Source organism: Nomascus leucogenys, chromosome 18 (genome assembly GCF_006542625.1).
Source record: "Nomascus leucogenys isolate Asia chromosome 18, Asia_NLE_v1, whole genome shotgun sequence".
In the NCBI taxonomy this organism is placed as follows: Eukaryota; Metazoa; Chordata; class Mammalia; order Primates; family Hylobatidae; genus Nomascus; species Nomascus leucogenys.
This window is the reverse complement of record NC_044398.1, coordinates 101,735,369-101,751,890: the sequence shown is the minus strand read 5'-3', so window position 1 is coordinate 101,751,890 and position 16,522 is coordinate 101,735,369. Positions and strand designations below refer to the sequence as shown.

At 56.7% G+C, this 16,522-nt stretch overlaps 2 protein-coding genes across 12 annotated transcripts in view; one reads left to right on the top strand and one right to left on the bottom strand.

The window, feature by feature from the left end:
- The first annotated feature begins 22 nt into the window (after positions 1-22).
- GNPTG (N-acetylglucosamine-1-phosphate transferase subunit gamma) lies at positions 23-12,850 on the top strand. Of its 4 annotated transcripts, none has more exons than XM_030798758.1 (11): positions 23-109; positions 194-251; positions 332-399; positions 10,486-10,540; positions 10,616-10,699; positions 10,780-10,873; positions 10,948-11,062; positions 11,194-11,276; positions 11,353-11,484; positions 11,563-11,644; positions 11,735-12,089. In XM_030798758.1, the coding sequence occupies exons 1-11, from the start codon at positions 58-60 to the stop codon at positions 11,827-11,829; spliced, it is 918 nt and encodes a 305-aa protein (XP_030654618.1). In that variant the 5' UTR covers positions 23-57; the 3' UTR covers positions 11,830-12,089. The 4 variants fall into 4 exon arrangements, 3 of the variants coding, with proteins under 3 accessions (XP_030654618.1, XP_030654619.1, XP_030654617.1); XR_004026780.1 differs by adding an exon at positions 12,148-12,850 and having other exon boundaries at positions 44-109; positions 11,563-11,953; XM_030798759.1 differs by lacking the exon at positions 11,735-12,089 and adding an exon at positions 12,148-12,850 and having other exon boundaries at positions 44-109.
- UNKL (unk like zinc finger) overlaps positions 11,943-16,522 on the bottom strand; it is a 47,607-nt gene continuing 43,027 nt past the window's right edge. For 6 of the 8 annotated variants that reach the window (XM_030798749.1, XM_030798752.1, XM_030798750.1 and 3 more), the window contains 2 exons: positions 16,150-16,407; positions 14,444-15,175 (listed from right to left, as the gene is read on the bottom strand). In XM_030798749.1, coding sequence (XP_030654609.1) covers positions 15,020-15,175; positions 16,150-16,407 — 414 coding nt within the window. In that variant the 3' untranslated portion in view covers positions 14,444-15,019. Of the gene's footprint in view, positions 12,993-14,443; positions 15,176-16,149; positions 16,408-16,435; positions 16,520-16,522 lie in introns of those variants that run through there. The other 2 variants (XR_004026779.1, XM_030798753.1) reach the window with 2 other exon arrangements.

Genomic DNA, 16,522 nt, shown 5'->3' with positions numbered 1-16,522 from the left:
CTCCCGCAGTCACGTGAGCGTCACTTCACGTGACCACGCAGCGGCCGCTGCGGCGCGATGGCGGCGGGGCTGGCGCGGCTCCTGTTGCTCTTCGGGCTGTCGGCCCGCGGTGAGTGGCCCAGCCGTCCGCGTCGCCAGGCTCCGCGCGCGCTCTGCACCCCAGCCTCCCCGCTCACGGTCTCGCTCCCCGTAGGGCCCGCGCCGGTAGGTGCCGCGAAGATGAAGGTGGTGGAGGAGCCCAACACGTTCGGGTGAGCAGCCTCGCGGGCTGGCCGCTCGGGCGCGGGGACGGCCCGGGCCCATTCCCCGCTGACCTTGCCGCTTCCCGTAGGGTGAACAACCCGTTCTTGCCCCAGGCCAGTCGCCTCCAGGCCAAGAGGGATCCTTCACCCGTGTCTGGTGAGTGAGGAGCGCTGTTGGCTGGCGCGGGGGTGGCCGCGGGGAGCAGCAACAATGGAGGATGGATCAGAAACACTGAGAGTTACGGCCCGGAGTCTAAAGCATTGGTTTTTCAGCCTTCTAAAATTAATGTGGAAGTGCGAGAGAATATACCAGAACGTTCTTGTACCGAATTAAAAGTTATCTCCAGACTTAGTCCTTTCTTTCCTTTCTGAGAGGTAATTGCTGTTAATAGTCTGGTGACTTTGCAGACGCGTTTCTGTGCTTTTACGTGCGTATCTATGCTGCTGAAAAACGTGTAGTTTTTGTAATCTAATAGCTGTTTTAAAAAGTCATGCTGCGCGAGTATTTGGCTGATTTGTCGTTGTCACTCGCTGTATGTCTCGGGACGCTTCATGGTGGTGATACAGGTCTTCTTTCTTTTGGTGCTCAGCACGCGACAGGATGGCACTGCATTCCTCCATTGTATTTAGGTTCTTTACATTTTTTGGCCATTAGAGATAGTGCTGTGGAGAACATGCTGTGTAGGTGCCTTGGTTTGCCCTCAGGTGAGTGGTTTCCCAAGGCAGGATTCCAGAAGTGGAATTGGTGGGTCATGAGTATATATGCCTTTTAAACACTGAATGAGTATTAAATATAATAGACAAAAATCCAAGAATTTTTTTTTTTTCTTTGAGACAGAGCCTCGCTCTGTCGCCCAGGCTGGAGTGCAGTGGCATGATCTCTGCTCACTGCAACCTCTGCCTCCCAGGTTCAAGCGATCCTCATGCTTCAGCCTCCCGAGTAGCTGGGATTACAGGCATGCATCACCATCACGCCCAGCAAATTTTTGTATTTGTAATAGAGACAGGGTTTATTTCACCGTATTGACCAGGCTGGTTTCAAACTCCTGACCTCAAGTGATCCGCCCATCTCGGCCTCCCAAAGTGCTGGGATTATAGGTGTGAGCCACCGCGCCCAGCTTTAGTAATTTTATTATCGAATACCTTTATGTGTTAGGGTCTGTGCTGGGGTTGCAGAAACGAACACAGATATACCAATGCTTGTCCTCATGGAGCTGACAGTCTAATGGGGAGGGATGGAGGAACAGGCACTGAACAAATAATTAGGTAAAATACATAGAATGGTCAATGATGAAAAATGCCATGTAGATATGTGAAGCAGAGGAGGGAGTGTGTGTATGTGTGTTACAGTATTGTTTGGGGGATCGCTTTTTTTATTTTTTAGAGATGGGGTCTTGCCCTCTCACTCGGGCTGGAGTGCAGTAGTGCAATCATAGCTCACTGCATCCTTGAACTCCTGGGCTGAAGCAATCCACCAACCTCAGCTTCCTGAGTAGCTGGGCCTACAGGTGCACGCCACCATGCCCGGCAAATTTTAAGTGTTGTTATAGAGATGCTAGTCTCACTATGTTGCCCAGGTTGGCCCCAAACTCCCAGCCTCAAGCAATCCTCCTGTTTTGGTGGGGATTGCTTTAAATAGGGTGCTGAGGAAAAGTCTAAGAAGTGACATTTCAGCCAAAAGCTAAAGGAGAAAAGGGAGTAAAGCTGTGGCTATTTGTGGAAAGGGATCCGGGAAAGGGAGTGGCCAAAGGCCTTGAGCAGCACAGCCAGGGCCAGAGGGGATTCAGCTGGGGTAGCCACAGATCAGAGATAAAGGGGATCAGATGGTGCCGCACCTTGTTGGTAGGTTTTGTGGACTTTGACTCCAAACGCATGTTTTTAAGTTTTTTGTTGTGTGGCTGGGCGTGATGGCGCACCTGGGGTTAGGCTCACTTCCCTGCGGCCCAGAAGCCATGGGATGGTGGCTTCCCAGGGCCTGAAGTGCTGGAGTCGGGCCACCACCTGTCCCAAGAAGCTGGGGAGGAGGCACGCCGCTGTGTAAGAGCGCAGTTCCCGACGGAACCCCTTCCAGTAGGAGAGAGGCAGCCTTGGCTAAGGGCACCACAGCTTTTTGGAGGTGAGAGTCCTGGAAAGAAAACAGCATATGCTGGTCGTGGTGGTACGTGCTTGTTGCTCGGGAGCCTGAGGTGTGAGGATCGCTTGAGCCCAGGAGTTCAAGACCAGCCTGGCCAACACGGTGAAACCCCGTCTCTACTAAAAAAAACCACAAAAACAAAAATTAGCCGGGCATAGTGGTATCCTCTTGTAATCCCAGCTACTTGGGAGGCTGAGGCTGGAGAATTGCTTGAATCCAGGAGGTGGAGGTTGCAGTGAGCTGAGATCACGCCCCTGCACTCCAGCCTGGGTGACAAAGCAAGACTTCGTCTCAAAAAAAAAAAAAAAAAAAAAAAACCATAAAAATTTAAAAAAGAATACCTTTTCTAGTGTTCCCACCCCCATCCCCACATCAGGGCCAGTCAGGTTCACATGTGCATGTGGTTCATTATGTGTCTTTAGTGTTTTAATCTGGAACAGTTCCCACCCCCACCCCCACATCAGGGCCAGTCAGGTTCACACGTGCATTTGGTTCATTATGTGTCTTTAGTGTTTTAATCTGGAACAGTTGTCTTCCCACCTTCGGATATAAGTGGCACGTTTGTTTCCCAGTTTCCCAATCTTTTTGTTTTGTTGATGGTGTTTTTCTCCAGACCATTTTTTCCTGCATCTGTGGGGTCGGGCGTGGATCATCTCCCGCGTCTGTGGAGTGGGGCGTGGATCGTCCCCCGCGTCTGTGGGGTGGGGCATGGATACTCCCCCGCGTCTGTGGGGTGGGGCCGGGTGTGGACCGTCTGCCACGTCTGTGGGGCCGGGCGTGGATCGTCTCCCGCGTCTGTGCGGCTGGGTGTGGTTCGTCTCCCACGTCTGTGGGGTGGGGCGTGGATCGTCCCCCGCGTCTGTGGAGTGGGGGCGTGGATCGTCTCCCGCGTCTGTGGGGTCGGGCGTGGATCGTCCCCCGTGCCTGTGGGGTGGGGTCTGGTGTGGACCATCTCCCACGTCTGTGGGGCCGGGCGTGGATCATCTCCCGCGTCTGTGCGGCTGGGCGTGGTTTGTCTCCTTGCGTCTGTGGGGTGGGGCGTGGATCGTCTCCCGCGCCTGTGGGGTCGGGCGTGGATCGTCCCCCGTGTCTGTGGGGTGGGGCCGGGTGCGGACCGTCTCTCACGTCTGTGGGGCCGGGCGTGGATCGTCTCCCGCATCTGTGGGGTGGGGGCGTGGATCGTCTCCCGCGCCTGTGGGGTGGGGGCGTGGATCGTCCCCCGTGTCTGTGGGGTGGGGCCGGGTGCGGACCGTCTCTCACGTCTGTGGGGTCGGGCGTGGATCGTCCCCCGTGTCTGTGGGGTGGGGCCGGGTGTGGACCGTCTCTCACGTCTGTGGGGCCGGGCGTGGATCGTCTCCCGCATCTGTGGGGTGGGGGCGTGGATCGTCTCCCGCGCCTGTGGGGTGGGGCGTGGATCGTCTCCCGCGCCTGTGGGGTGGGGGCGTGGATCGTCTCCCGCGTCTGTGGGGTTGGGTGTGGATATTCTACGTGTTTTTTCTGTCTTCGACGTAGCAGTCCTTCAACATCAACGTGTGAGGCACATTGTGCGCAGTGGGTAGGAGAGTGCGGTCTGTGGAATGAGCTGAGCAGAAAGATAATCAGGCTGAGAAACTCAGGGGCGTGGTGATTGTGGCCTAGGGCTCAGAAGGTCCCCGCAGAAGAGTGTCTGCCGAGGAGAAGGAAGGGGTGGGCTTGCCAGGGCCGAGGCTAGTGGGGCTGGGCTGGGCAGTGGGCACCTCCATGGCCTCCACCAGATGAGTCGGGAGCCTCGTCCCCTGACAGCAGCAGGAGCAGAGGTTGGTAGGTCTGTGATTTGGAGACAGTGTCCCGCTGTGGCATGGAGAGGGGATGGGGCACGGTCAGTGTGGTGGTCCTGCCAGAGCCCAGCAGAGCCCAGCACACTGTGCAGGAGGGAGCTCTGCCTCGGTGTCGGTGGGAGGGAGTGGCCAGCTGGGCAGGACTCCGGGGCCTTGGCAGGGGCCTGGATCTGGGGAGGGTTGGGGGAGTAGCAGAGTGGCCCCGGGATCCTCGCTAGAGAAGCCATGGAAAGTGGGGCCCCCACCATCTGAGTTGCGGTGGTCAGGCTGGGAGTTTGCTTTTGGTTGGGGCCAGGCTGGATCTACGAGGCAGTTCTGGTGCTTGGAGAGGGGTCATGGTGGGCACAGGACTCATCAGTGGGGATGCGTGAGGCCCAAGGGTGAGGTCCCCCGGGAAGTTCCTGGTGGCGTGTGGGGGTTGTGGAGGTTGGGAGGGCACTGGGACCAGGTGTGGGGCCAGGCCAGGGAGTAGCATGGGACGGAGGACCACCCTTGAGAAGGGATTGTCACCAAGAGACGCAGCCCTAGGGGGAGTGCTGCCCGCTGAAGCCTGACCAGGGGCAGAGGGGAAACGAGGGAGTCCGGGCTCAGCCAAGCTGACGGGGCCTTGAGGAGCTGTGGCCTCGGGTGCAGGAACAGGTGGTGGTAAGGCCACCTGGGTCCGCGGGAGCCAACGCACCGGCGAGTGTCCTGGCCATGCAGGCTGTGAGCATGGAGCCTGCAGCGGACGTGTGGGTGAAGGAGCAGAGAAGCCTCCCGGCAGGGGTGATGGCATTTGGGTGGGTGGTGTTTGGGGGGTGGTATTGGGGGGTGGCATTTAGGGGTGATGGCATTTGGGGGTGGTGGTATTTGGGGGGTGGTATTGGGTGATGGTATTTGGAGGGTGGTATTTGGGGGTGATGGTATTAGGGGTGGCATTTGGGGTGATGGTATTTGGGCGTGATGGTATGGGGGTGGCATTTGGGGGGTGGTATTTGGGGGGTTGTATTTGGGGGTGGTGGTATTTGGGGTGGTGGTATTTGGGAGGGTGGTATTTGGGGGTGATGGCATTTGGAGGTGATGGCATTTGGGGGTGATGGCATTGGGGGCTGGTATTTGGGGTGGCGACATTTGGGGGTGATGGCATTTGGGGGTGGTGGCATTTGGGGGTGGTGGTATTTGGGGGTGATGGCTTTTGGGGTGGTGGTATTTGGGGGTGGAGACTCCAGCCCAGGTATGGCTGTGTCTGGCTCAAGAGGTGTGGAGGGGCCGGACCCCACCTGTCTCAGGAGGGCAGGCTGCTGAGACTTGAGGGCCGGGCAGAGGGGAGGGGCTGTGGCCGGGGTTGTGCTGTGGGCCAGCAGCAGAGGACCTGGGGTCCTGGGCACTGCCAGTTGGGTCCTGGGCACTGCCAGACCCCGCTGCCCTCACAGTCTTGTTGGGACGGATGGCCCTGCAGGTGCAGAGCTGAGCCTGGTGCCCACGCCCCTCCTGGGGTGTCTCCAAGCAGTGTCTGCCTGGGGCAAGCGTGGGAACGTGAGTTCCCAGGACACAGGAGCTTAACCAGCCACCCTCCCAGTGGGAGTCTGCAAGTGGGAGTCTGTGAGTGGCAGATGGGTGAGGGACACATCAGGGTCTCTGGGATGGCTCCAAAGGCTTCCTTATGTGCCTGTTGGGCAGGGCCCTAGGGCCAGACTGGAGGGACCAAGCCCAAGCACCCCAGGCTATGGGACAGCAGGCATGATGGGGCTGAGATATAGTCCCCAGCGGGGAGGACAGTGGGTGAGCCTGGGAGTAGGGGCCACCCAGATAGTGTTTGACAAGGAAGGACCAGGACCTTTCTATATCCAGCCCCTGTCCCGAGCAGGGCAGCCTGGCCATCTTGGTCTCCATCTATCGTGGGAGGGGACAGCCCAGGGGTGACTGTAGTGTCAGGGAACAGAAGGCCAGGCCCGGCCAGCACCCCAGAGGTCCCAGTGGCATTAGCCTCTGCCCTCCGGGGGCGGGGGCCAGACTGAGGGTGGCCCCAGTGTGGCATCTGGCTCCTGGGCTGGCCAGGTTCCCAGGGAACAGTCACCCAGCACCTCGTGTGTATTTCGACTTTATTATTATAATTATTATTATTTGAGACGGAGTCTCGCTCTGTCGCCCAGGCTGGAGTGCAGTGGCGCGATCTCAGCTCGCAGCAAGCTCCGCCTCCCAGGTTCACGCCATTCTCCTGCCTCAGCTTCCTGAGTAGCTGGGACTACAGGCGCCCGCCACCACGCCCGGCTAATTTTTTGTATTTTTAGTTAATACGGGGTTTCACCGTGTTAGCCAGGATGGTCTCGATCTGACCTCGTGATCCGCCCGCCTCAGCCTCCTACAGTGCAGGGATGACAGGCGTGAGCCACCGCGCCCGGGCTCGGCTTTATTCTTAATACAGTAAAACTGCAGAGAGTTGGAAGCATCCTCCTCTAACCAGTGCACTTGCTGCCGCAGCGCAGGCCCTCCAGGGGACGGGGATGGGGGCCAGGTCTCCTCCCCGCCTCCACGGCCCAAGCCCCAGCCGTGCCCACAGCCCGGAGGATGGCCCGTGGCTGACAGTCTCAGTGGGCGCTGTGTTAAGGTGGCGTCCCCAGCCAGGTCCCGACTCCCCAGCGTAAAGAACGGGGTGGCTGCCGTGGCTTCTTTGACTCACGAGTTGCCACTGGCCTTGAGGTGTACACGCCCTCGCTGTAACACTGCCTGGGGCCGGCCTGGCTGGAGGGTAGGGACGCTGCACGCCTTCCCTCTTCCCCCAGGGGCTGGTTACACTGCCCGGCAACCGTCAGCACCATCATCTCCACAACTTGCTCTGTCCCCTTCAAACCCTGACTCCCAGCTGCCCGCTCCCCCAGCCCCGGCACCCATCATTCTGCTGTCTCTGATGAACTTGACTGTTGCACAGACGTCACACAGGTGACTCATAACTGTGTGCGACCTTCTGTGTCTGACCAAATCCTCTTGGCACAGTGTCCCCAAGGTCCCCCAGGCTGGAGGCTCTCAGTGCTTCCTTCCTGTTTATATGGCTGAGGACTGTCCCACTTCAAGGACAGACCACGTGTTGTTTACCCGTCGTCTGTCCATGGACACTGGAGTGGCTTCCACCCTCTGGCTGGGAATAGGCTGCTGTGAACTTGGGTGTAAATGTTTGAGTCTCTGCTTCCAATTTCTGAGAGTAGCTTTGCTGGATCTTATTAGAATTCCATGTTTAGCTTTTTGAGGAACCACCAAACTGTTTGCATGGTGGCTGCACTGTTTCCCATTCCAGCCAGCATTGCTCGGGGGGTCCAGTTTCTCCACATTTTCACCAACACTGTTTTTTGCTAACAGCCATCCCAGTGGGTGTGAAGTGGTACCTTAGGGTTGTTTTAATTTGCATTTCCCTAATGATCAGTGATGTGGGATCTTTTCAGTTGCTTATGGTTTTTTTTTTTTTTTTTTTTTTTTGAGACAGAGTCTCACTGCATCATCTAGACTGGAGTGCAGTGGTGCAGTCTCGGCTCACTGCCAGCTCTGCCTCCCGAGCTCAAGTGATTCTCCTGCCTCAGCCTCTCAAGTAGCTGGGATTACAGGCGTGAGCCACCACACCAGGCCAATTTTTATTTGGTAGAGACAGGGTTTCACCATGTTGGCCAGGCTGGTCTCAAACTCCTGACCTCGTGATCCGCCTGCCTCGGCCTCCCAAAGTGCTGGGATTACAGGCTTCTTTGCCCATTTTTAAAGTGAGTTTATTGTTGGGCTGTAGTTCTTTCTATATTCTGGATATGAATCTCTTATATATGTGATTTGCCAGTGTTTATTTTCTCTCATTCTGTGGGTTGTCTTTTCACTCCCTTGATGTAGAGTCTAACTCTGCAGCCCAGGCTGGAGTGCAGTAGCACCATCACGGGTTACGGCGACCTTTCCACCTCCGAGGCTCAAGGAATTCTCCTGCCTCAGCCTCCCGAGTAGCGGGGACTGTAGGCATCCGCCATCACGCCTGGCTGATTTTTTGTGCTTTATTAGAGATGAGGTTTCTCCATGTTGGCCAGGATGGTCTCAGTCCCCTGACTTCGTGATCCGCCCGCCTCGGCCTCCCAAAGCACTGGGATGACAGGTGTGAGCCACCGCGCCTGGTCTCTCTGCGGATCTCACCCAGTATCACACTGTTTCGATCACGACAGCTTGGAAGTAATTTTTGGAATCAGTATGTGCGAGGCTCTCAACTCTGTTCTTCTTTTCAAGATTGTTCGATGATTTGGGGTCCTCTGAGACTCCCTGTGAACTTCAGGATGTGTTTTCCTATTTCTGCAAAAAATGTCATTGGGATTTTGATGGGGTTGCATTGAATCTGCACATCACTCTGGGTGGTATTGTCATCTTAAAAATATTGAATCCATCAGGCTGGGTGCTGGGGCTCACGCCTGTAATCCCAGTACTTTAGGAGGCTGATGCGGGTGGATCACCTGAGGTCAGGAGTTCGAGACCATCCTGGCCAACATGGAGAAACCCCGTCTCTACAAAAATTAGCCAGCCGTGATGGCAGGCACTGGTAATCCTAGCTACTGGGGAGGCTGAGGCGGGAAAATCGGTTGAACCCAGTGGTGGAGGTTGCAGTGAGCTGAGACCGTGCCATTGCACTCCAGCCTGGCAACAATACTAGACTCTGTCTCAAAAAAAAAAAAAAAAAAAAAAGTGGGGTATGGATGGATGTCTCCTGTCAGCTTTATGTAGTGGGTGATACAGTTTGTGCATGGACAATTGTGGTGTCTTGACACATTGACCCTTTTATCAATTTATAACGTTTTTGTCTCTTGTAATAGTTTCAGCCACTCCAGCTCTCTTTTGGCTGTTGGCATGAATACTTTTCCATGCCTTCACTTTCAACCTGTTCATGTCTTTAAATCTGAAGTTAGTCTTTCTGGCTGGGCATACCTGTAATCCCAGCACTTGGGAGGCCAAGGTGGACGGATCACTTGAGGTCCGGAGTTCCAGACCAGCCTGGCCAACATAGTGAAACCCCGTCTCTTTGGAAGATACAAAAATTAGCTGGGCGTGGTGGCGCATGCCTGGGATCCCAGCTAGTCGGGAGGCTGAGGCAGGGGAATCACTTGAACGCAGGAGGTGGAGGCTGCAGTGAGCCGAGATCGCTCCACTGCACTTCACCTTGGGTGACAGAGTGAGACTGTCTCCAAAAGAAAAAAAAGAATCTAATACCCGATGAGCTGAGGTGGAACAGTTTCATCCCAAAACCATCCATCCCCACCCCCCGGCTGGGAGAAAAATTGCCTTCCATGAAACCAGTCCCTGTGCCAAAAAGATTGGGGACCACTAGTTTAAGTCCTGCAGCTTTACAAGCCACAGCTAGAAAGGCAACTGGCATTTAATTTACCCCTGCACGAGGACCTCCGTCTCCCTCCAGCTGAGCTGCTGTCTGCCTGCTCACTTCCCCGGAGAGCACACGGGCCTGCAGGCAACCAACTCCTGAAGCTTTTATCTGGGAATGTCCTCTCTTTTTTGGGGGGTGGGGAGACAGGGTCTTGCTCTGTCACACAGGCTGGAGTGCAGTGGTGCAATCTCAGCTCACTGCAATCTCCGCCTCCCGAGTTCAAGCAATTCTCCTGCCTCAGCCTCCCAAGTAGCTAAGATTACAGGTGCACACCACTACACCCAGCTAATTTTTTCTGTATGCTTTTTGTGTAGACACGGGGTTCTCACGGTGTTGCCCAGGCTGGTGTCCTACTCCTGGCCTCAAGCAGTCTTCCCCCCTTGGCCTCCCAAAGTGCTGGGATTACAGGCGTGAGCCACACAATACCAAGCCTTAACTCCCATTTTTGAAGGGCTATTTTTAGAATTCTTGGTTTTGTCAGTTTCTTCCGTTGAATGGTACCTGTTTTCCTGTTTCTTTGAACGTCTTGTGCTTTTTGTTGAAAACTGGTTCTTGGCCAGGCACGGTGGCTCACGCCTGTAATCCTAGCACATTGGGAGGCCAAAGTGGCGGATCACGAGGTCAGGAGATCGAGACCATCCTGGCTAATGCGGTGAAACACCATCTCTACTGAAAATACAAAAAATTAGCCGGGCGTGGTGGAGGGCACCTGTAGTCCCAGCTACTCGGGAGGCTGAGGCAGGAGAATGGTGTGAATCCGGGAGGCGGAGCTTGCAGTGAGCCGAGATCGTACCACTGCACTCCAGCCTGGGTGACAGAGCGAGACTCTGTCTCAAAAAAGAAGAAAACTGGTCCTTTGCAGACAGGCTCTGCCAGTCTTTGCAGACAGGAGCCTGGGGATCAGTGTAAGGTCTCTTCCAGGGCCCGCGCATCTCTTCCGACTCTCGGGCAAGTGCTTCAGCCTGGTGGAGTCCACGTGAGTGCAGGGTGGGTGCGAGGGTGGGCTGGGGCGCAGCCTGCGGACCCTCCCTCATGCCACCTGTGTCCCCAGGTACAAGTATGAGTTCTGCCCGTTCCACAACGTGACCCAGCACGAGCAGACCTTCCGCTGGAACGCCTACAGTGGGATCCTCGGGTGAGTGGGGCCGGGCCAGGGATCCCAGCAGCAGCGCCGCTCCCCGCCCGGCCTCACGCGCCGTGCCCGTGTCTCCCCAGCATCTGGCACGAGTGGGAGATCGCCAACAACACCTTCACGGGCATGTGGATGAGGGACGGTGACGCCTGCCGTTCCCGCAGCCGGCAGAGCAAGGTGGGATCTCAGACGGGAGCCCGGGAAGAGGGGCCCCCGTCTCCCCAACCCACCCACCCATGTTCCCTCCCCAGGTGGAGCTGGCGTGTGGAAAAAGCAACAGGCTGGCCCACGTGTCCGAGCCAAGCACCTGCGTCTACGCGCTGACATTCGAGACCCCCCTCGTCTGCCACCCCCACGCCTTGCTAGGTAGGGGTGCGGGACGCAGTTGAGCCCAGGGGGGTCAGCTGTGCACACAGCCCTGCTGGAGGCCCTGCAGTGGTGGGGGCCAGGGTTGGGACACGGGGTGCAGCTGAGTCTGGCTTCTCTTGGGTCCTCAGTGTACCCGACCCTGCCAGAAGCCCTGCAACGGCGGTGGGACCGGGTAGAGCAGGACCTGGCGGATGAGCTGATCACCTCCCAGGTAAGTGTGCGCTCGGGGTGGCCCCTGGCGGGCCTGGCTGGGAGCTGGGTGCTGCCCCTGCATCCTCCACCTTCAGGGCCATGAGAAGTTGCTGAGGACACTTTTTGAGGATGCTGGCTACTTAAAGACCCCAGAAGAAAACGAACCCACTCAGCTCGAGGGAGGTCCCAACAGCTTAGGGTTTGAGACCCTGGAAAACTGCAGGAAGGTACCATATTGGGGGGAGGTGGCGGCATGCAGTAGCCCCCCCTCACCTGGCCTTTCCCTTGAACTCTTTTTGTCGTAGGCTCATAAAGAACTGTCAAAGGAGATCAAAAGGCTGAAAGGTTTGCTCACCCAGCATGGCATCCCCCACACGAGGCCCACAGGTGAGTCACCTGTGGGGAGAGGGCCAGGTCCACCGTCACACTCACCACCTGTGGGTCCAGGTGAGGATTGGCCACCTGGTGTTTTGGCAGAAACTTCCAACTTGGAGCACTTGGGCCACAAGACGCCCAGAGCCAAGCCTCCAGCACAGCTGCGGGGTGACCCAGGACTGCGTGGCAGTTTGTGACCTTGTGGTGGGAGGGCAGAGGTGGACACGGCCGAGAGCCCTACAGAGAAGCTGGCTGGTAGGACCCCCAGGGACCAGCTGGCCAGGCTTGTGCTCAGAGAAGCAAACAAAGCAAAGATTCAAGGTTTTAATTAATTCCCATACTGATAAAAATAACTCCATGAGTTCTGTAAACCATTGCATAAATGCTATAGTGTAAAAAAATTTAAACAAGTGTTAACTTTAAACAGTTTGCTACAAGTAAATGATTATAAATACTACCCTTCTGGGTTAAGAAAATTCCATTCAAATAACATTCTCATCTAAATAAACATACAGATTGAGGCTTCCAGAAATTAATCCACGTGACGCGTCCACACGGAACAAGGTCTGCTGACCACAGTTACACACGTCGTGACACCACAGTATCACGGCTAATGTTGAACACTAGAGTTACAGACGACAGGCAACAAGAACACGCAGAACCGGCCACCAACCAGCTCCTATGCCCGGTGCCCGCCATGGCCACAGGTGGGAGCCGCTGGGCCCACCTCCACCTCTGCCTCCACGGGGCACCTTCCAGCCACTGCTGTGCCTCAGCCACCTAGGATCCATCCCTGAGGCCTTGGCCGCCAAGACGGGTGAGGGAGGCCCCAGGGCGGAGAGACCCAGGATCTTGCCCCCATTTCCAACCCTGGCAGCGCCACCAGCCATTCTTTGGTCTTCCCACCACTCACCTGTCCTCAGAGCCAGTACTGATCTGGGGGAGCAGGTGCTACCTCCATCTCCCAGCTGTCCCCCCCCACCCCTGGGGCTCCTCAGCTCCACCACCCCAGAAGCTGAGCCATGGAGACACCCTGAGGGGCAGCCGCCACCTCATTCCCAGAAAGAGCAGAGCAGCTGGCAGACTAGAGCTCAGCTGCTCCTGACCACTGACAACCGGGAGACGCTGGGCAGACACCACTTATCCCAGAAAAGACCAGAGGCTCGAAATGGGAACCAAGTGCATAAATACTAATAAAAACAGGATTTTACACATTGATGACAGTAGCACAAAATATACGTAATTTCTAGATACTGAGCTAATAAATCACTATAATTAAAAACAAAATAGATTCACTAAAACCAAGTCGATAGTTACCTTGGAGTAGTGGACCAGCTGCAGAATGTCACGGATCCACTTCCTTTAAAACGATAGAACGTTGCTATCAATCAGTTTGTCTTACGTGTTTAACAACTTTTTTAACCTACTATATTAAATACATTCTAATTTGGTCACTGATAAAAATTTTTACCTAGACGTTTTGCACTTAAAAAATGCTATTAAAAGTCTTTGGCAAAGCCACGGGTGGGGAGAAACACGTTGGTGCCGCTTCCCACGCGTGTGCCCTCACAACCCACGTGGCCCGCGGAGAGCCAGGTTGCCGTAAACCACAGACACCTGTTCCTGCTCAACTCCTAGGGACAGTCCCAGCCCTGAGCAGAAGGGTCAGGTCATCGCGGGGACAGCGTTCTCAGTCACGTTTCTGCTGCAGCCGGAAGCCACACTGTCACTCTAGGGGCAGGTGGGCCAGGGGACCGCAGCAGAGCCGGGACCTTGAGGGTCGCTTCCCCCTTGTGCTCCAGGCCACTGAGAGGCTGTGGCTGGGTGCTCTCCTGGGACCTCGCTGGCCACGTGGATAAGCTCCGACAGTGACAGTGTGGGTCAGCTGACTGCCACATCCACCCGGCACCCTGGGCCCTGGCGCGCACACGGCTCGAGCGTCTCCCACACGAGCAGGACCAGGGTGGTCACAGGTGCTGGGGAGGCAGCCACTCTCCCAGTTCACTGCCGAACCCCCGCCAGGACACCCAGCGACACCTCCAAGGAGCTACAAAGCACCATTGCCTAGGACAGATCTAAGTAATCAGAAATTTTTTTTTTTTTTTTTTTTTTTTTTTTTTTTTTTTTTTTTTTTTTTTTTTTTTTTGAGCCAGAGTCTCGCTCTGTCACCCAGGCTGGAATGCAGTGGCGTGATCTCGGCTCACTGCAACCTCCGCCTCCCAGGTTCAAGCGATTCTCCTGCCTCAGTCTCCCGAGTAGCTGGGACTACAGGTGCCCGCCACCATGCCAGGCCAATTTTTGTATTTTTAGCAAGACGGGGTTGCACCATGTTGGCAAGGCTGGTCTTGAACTCCTGACCTTAGGTGATCCACCCGCCTCCCAAAGTGCTGGGATCACAGGCGTGAGCCACGGCGCCCAGCCAGAAGACAGCTGCTTAAAAAAGTAATTCTAAAACCTCTGACGTCTGATCCCCTCTGCTGCATTTTTTGTATCAAGCTTTCAGAGGTTTAAGGGAGAAAACAAAAGCAATGATGTTCCTTCACCTGTTTTTCAAGGCACAGGCGCATAGAAAAACCGGCCACGGATCACAGCAATGCAGGACGGAGCTCTCCTGCTCCCACGTCACGAGGCTAGAATATCAAACCCCAGTGCCTTGTGCACACACAGGCTCAGGAAAACTAGCTCCTTCCATCAAGTTAAAAACATCTCAATCCATAATCACTCTGCTTATAAATACTATTCGCACTTAATTGGAAAATGTAAAAATCCTAGGTCTTACTACTAGATAAACGCTCATTTAATAAGTACTAGTTTCAGAATATGAAATCTAATATATTTAGCATACTATGAATTGACAATAAACTGATATGAAATATTTAAGTTCACAGTACACATATAAAGCTTCATATTATCGCATATTAAAAACAACATAGAAAGCAGCTTAGAGCAATTTATAACCTCTAACTAAATTCCTTGCTTTACAAAGTGCTTGGAAAGACCCCAGCTCCCAGTGGCCTAGTCACATTAGTGTCAGGACCACAAACTGCTGTGACGACAGCGCCGCGTGGACCCCGAGGCACCAGGCCCCTCGAGGACAGGCAGGCGGGCTCTGGGTTTGCATTTAAGGTTTTTGAGGAAAATACCTTGAAACCGTCGGGAGGACTAGACAGGTGATAACGTGTGACAGGAAAGGCTGTCAGGCCAAGCGCGGGCGGGGCTCCCAGCGTCATGATAACATGTAACAGGAAGGGCTGTAGGGCCGAGTGCGGGCAGGGGCTCCCAGCCTCGGTCCTCACGTCGGTGGCACCAGAAGTGAGTGACGACGTGTCCATGGTCACGAGCGCTGGAGCCAGGGTACCCAGCAGGAGGTGGCTGTCCCCACTGAGGTCACCACTGCAGGGGCTGGCCCTTGCAGTAGGGGCACTCAGGTGCGGTGGCCGCACACGGCTCACACAGGACGTGGTGCTGGCAGGGCTGCAGGACGGCACCGTGGGCCCGCTCCCGGCAGGCCACACACTGCTTGGCGCGGAGCTGGAAGATCACCTGCAGGGCCAGAACGGTGACGCGGTCAGCAGGCCCAGGCTGGGCCAGCTGCAGAGCCAGAGGGCCTTCCAGGCAAGACTCAGCATCTCAGGCCGCCTGGCCACCAGCTACAGGGACAGGGTCAGGGAGACGGCCCAGCCAGGGCCACCTGAGGGAGAAGGCAGCTGTGGGGTCGGGGGGGATACTCTGTCTTAAGAGCCCTGGGCAGAGAACGGCCTCCTGGGGCCACCACAGACACGGCAGTGGCCACAGGCCAGGCCCCTGAGGGCCCTGGTGGCTGGGTGCCCAGGATGTGGGCTACGCAGGACCCTCTGTCCTACAGCAACCAGGCCAATAGCCCACCCTTAGCAGGCGAGGTGAGGAGGGGCACGCTGAAGTGGAGGGGGCGTGTGTGAGGGTTGCAGCTGTGAACAGGGAGGGATGGGGCCACCTTCCCTGTGGAGGGTGCAGCGTGGCATTCGCTGACAAGAGGGAGGGGTGAAAGGGCAAGGGCCAGCCTGACAGGACAGGCAGCTCCCAGGGAGACAGGCAAGGAGGCCACAGGGGGCTGTGCTGGAGCGGGGTACTGTCTCCTCCCTAGGCCTGGAGCAGACCCTGGGGCGAGGGAGGAAGGGGACCCTGGGGCGAGGGAGCAAGGGGACCCTGGGGCGAGGGAGCAAGGGGACCCTGGGGCGAGGGAGCAAGGGGACCCTGGGGCGAGGGAGCAAGGGGACCCTGGGGCGAGGGAGGAAGGGGACCCTGGGGCGAGGGAGGAAGGGGACCCTGGGGCGAGGGAGGAAGGGGACCCTGGGGCGAGGGAGGAAGGGGACCCTGGGGCGAGGGAGGAAGGGGACCCTGGGGCGAGGGAGGAAGGGGACCCTGGGGCGAGGGAGGATGGGGACCCTGGGGCAAGGGAGGAAGGGGACACTGCACCAGCCAGGGACAGCAGCCCTGCAGGCAGGCTGGCCCCTCACCCTGCCCAGAGCAGGACTCACGCCGTCCACCGCTTCCAGGTCCAGGCGCAGCTGACTCTGCAGCGAGTGCAGCTTCGGCAGGGGAATGGTGCCGATGTCCCCACAGCCCCGCAGCCCCGGCAGTGTGGAGGCTACGCCCAGGCCCTCCAGCTCCTCCTGCAGCTGCTTCACCTGCGCCTCCACCTCCTCCTTCTTCTGCAGCGCCAGCTGCCGGTCGCTGTCGGCCACGCGGGCACGTTCCTTGGCCTCCTGTGCCTCTCGCTGCCAGGCATCGCAGACCTGAAACCCAGGGCCCATGCAGGAGACGGCCAGGGCCCATCTCAGCCCCTCCCACCTCACCTGTGCCACCTGAGGTCCTCCCTCCCCTCCTGTCTCACCCCCACACGCTCACCTG